The 3,006-nt window shown below is 36.5% G+C and overlaps 1 protein-coding gene across 1 annotated transcript; it reads left to right on the forward strand.

Annotated features, from left to right (window-relative positions):
* Positions 1-316: 316 nt before the first annotated feature.
* Positions 317-1,526, forward strand: LOC145094602 (transcription factor MYB15-like). Its single transcript, XM_079032740.1, has 3 exons — positions 317-547; positions 652-781; positions 932-1,526. The coding sequence occupies exons 1-3, from the start codon at positions 415-417 to the stop codon at positions 1,344-1,346; spliced, it is 678 nt and encodes a 225-aa protein (XP_078888866.1). The 5' UTR covers positions 317-414; the 3' UTR covers positions 1,347-1,526.
* Positions 1,527-3,006: the final 1,480 nt, after the last annotated feature.

The raw sequence follows: 3,006 nt of genomic DNA on the forward strand, positions 1-3,006 counted from the left end.
AACAACATGCGCCGATACCAAGGACTTACCCAGTCAAAATTAAGATGAGTGTCTTGACTGAACAAAGTCAATGTTGAATAGTATATTGTTACAATTATAAAATAAATGATTTATTGCAAATCATAATAATCGACCACTGTGCAATAATGCAATATAAATTATTCTTTTTTTTAATGGTCGGATTATATATTGACGAATTGAAACCTACATTAATTAGATACTTCCAAAATCGGATAGAAAATATATGTACCTAGTGCAAGGTCAAATGTTTACTCTAAACAGGAAGAAAGCTATATTTTATTCAACAATGGCTGTAATGAAATATCTCACATGCACGGTCACATGACCTAGTTGTATATATGAGTGTGTATTTGGAAACAAAAACATAGAGATTTAGAGTATTGTAACAAGAAGATGAAGAACACTTTAACTTTAGAAAAAAATACAATCAAGAAAGGTGCATGGAGTAAAGAAGAGGACGACAAGTTACGAGCTTATATTCAAAGATATGGCCACTGGAATTGGCGTTTACTTCCGAAGTTTGCTGGTACGTATTGTACGAGCCACTTCCCAAATTCTCAAAATTCGCAAATAGATCTCCATTTTGTCAGCAATTAATTACTTATTGTTCATTGTTGTTCTTTCTTTAAGGTTTGTCTAGAAGTGGGAAGAGTTGTAGATTGCGATGGATGAATTATCTTCGCCCAAACATCAAACATGGAAATTTTACAAAAGAAGACGATGAGATCATTGTGAGATTGCATAAAAATATTGGCAACAAGTAAGTTTACACGTTAGTGAGAGATCCATGCATGTCTTTTTAATCTACTTAATTATTTAAATATATATGCACTAGCTACCATCTATTACAAGTTTTTTGAAGTTTGAATGTTGCTAAATAGAATTTTTTTGCTCTTGTATCGATCCATAGATGGACTGTTATAGCTGCTCATATGCCTGGAAGAAGTGACAATGATGTAAAAAACCGTTGGAACTCGCATTTGAAGAAACGGGTTCAAGATTATCAAACTCATGTGTTAAAAAACATTAATCGCGATGAAACCACGAAGCCTGATGAAGCAGCTTCATGTTCTTCTGGCACTAATAGTAGCTCAGATGATCATATTCCAAGTGATGTTACGCCACAAAATTACGATTACGAATTGAGTGGAGACTTTTGGACCGATCCATTTTTACTAGACATTTATACGTCATCAGTTGAAAACACAACGCCGTGGAGTTTAGTCCACAATTTCGGCTCTCAGTCTTCTTGGGATGATATGACTATCAGTGAGGATTTGTCATGGTCAGCACTGGGTTCATATTTTGAATACAATAATTACTGATAATTAAATTGGTTTCATAGTCAACATGTTCGATAAATTATGTCGGTATAATTTAACACGATAGAGGATCGTTTTGATTTTTGTATATCGTTAATATAACTAGCTATCTTAAATTACATTTAAAAATTATATGTATTTATTGAAAGGTATTAAACTGATAATACATTGATGCTCAAGACCAAACAAATGATTTTATTGCTATAGATCTCTATCTAAACTAAAAAAAATGTATGTCCTTATTTATAGTAATGAAAGTAGTAACCTAAACCAATATGCAAAGCTGACAACTTCCTAATCTAAATCAAATACTTAAAATTAAAAATGGTTTTTCAAAAATACTCATGCACTCATAAATCAAATTAACCCAACAATCACCCCTTTAATCGGATCGGTCATACCTTTCGTTCACAACAGTGTTGAATCACCGTCAACCTGAACAATCCCAACTTTTCCCGGACATCCGACCTCCATCTCGGTCACGTCCAAAGTCCTCCATACCTTTTTGATTGTTCGCAACACACGTAACATGACATCTCGTTGGATACGTTCATTACCATCTAGACTTTTTCCGGATTCACGACCTCTCATTGGCCAGATCCAAAGTCATCCGATTTGAACATCCACTACCATAATGTCCACACCCTATTGTTTCTCCAATCTCTTCCTTTGTTTCGATTACCGTTATTCAAAGAGGCATCTCCACCGACTAAGAAAACAAAGCCACCCGCTTCACAGTTTTTTTTTTCAATCTGCCAAACGAACTGAATCCAAAGCTACCTGCTTTGACGGATCCTCCCCGCCTGCTTTTCACGCACCTACATCGGTATCCCCTTATCACATACGAACAAACCGAACTTTCTTCCTCACTAATCAGTGTTGTCCGATTAATGTGGACACAACCCTTTGATTTTTTTCTGCATTTTGATTTCAACCAATCAACATCATATTATCTCTTTTGACCACCCCGACCTCTTTAATGAAGCTTGTTCTGAGAGCACTTTTCCACCGAAAAACAGGACAAGGTCACTACCACCTTTACCATCTTCGATCACCCGCAAAACGAAACGAATCAAAGTCACCCGCTTTGACGTCTTCCCGTCTAACACCCCGATTCTCAGGTATGAATTTAAAGATTAGTATATATTCATTTTTAGGGCAACTTGACGAGTTGGGAGGTTCCAACTCGTCGTGTACAGTTTTAAATGGCTGCGTATCTTTAAGCCATACTCGACGAGTTGGGAGGCCCCAACTTAACAAGTTGAGGCTGAACATGAAACCCTAATTTTTAGGGTTTTGCACCCTATTTAAAGACCTTATGACCGATTTTTATCCTCCTTCATCGTCCCTTCAGTCCAGAGAAAACTCTAATCATGCCTCTCTCCTTATTTTGAGTGTGCGAAAGCTTAAAGAGTGTTCTTTGGTGCTTTTCTTGAAGGAATGTGAAGTTGGTGGTGCAAATTTGAAGGGAGAAGCTGTAGATCCGGGATTTTCAGTGTGGTTGCAACCATTGGTGGTATAAAGTCGTTATCTTGATCATCACTTTGCTAGATCTTTCTTTTGAAAATTTATGGCCATTATTAGCTTATTTTGGGACCATTCTTAGATTTGAGCATGATATGAAGCAATGGTTTCAGATCTGGACATCCCATAGCCTCCATGG

Source organism: Lactuca serriola, chromosome 3 (genome assembly GCF_051521515.1).
Source record: "Lactuca serriola cultivar US96UC23 chromosome 3, Lser_US96UC23_V15, whole genome shotgun sequence".
NCBI lineage: Eukaryota > Viridiplantae > Streptophyta > Magnoliopsida > Asterales > Asteraceae > Lactuca > Lactuca serriola.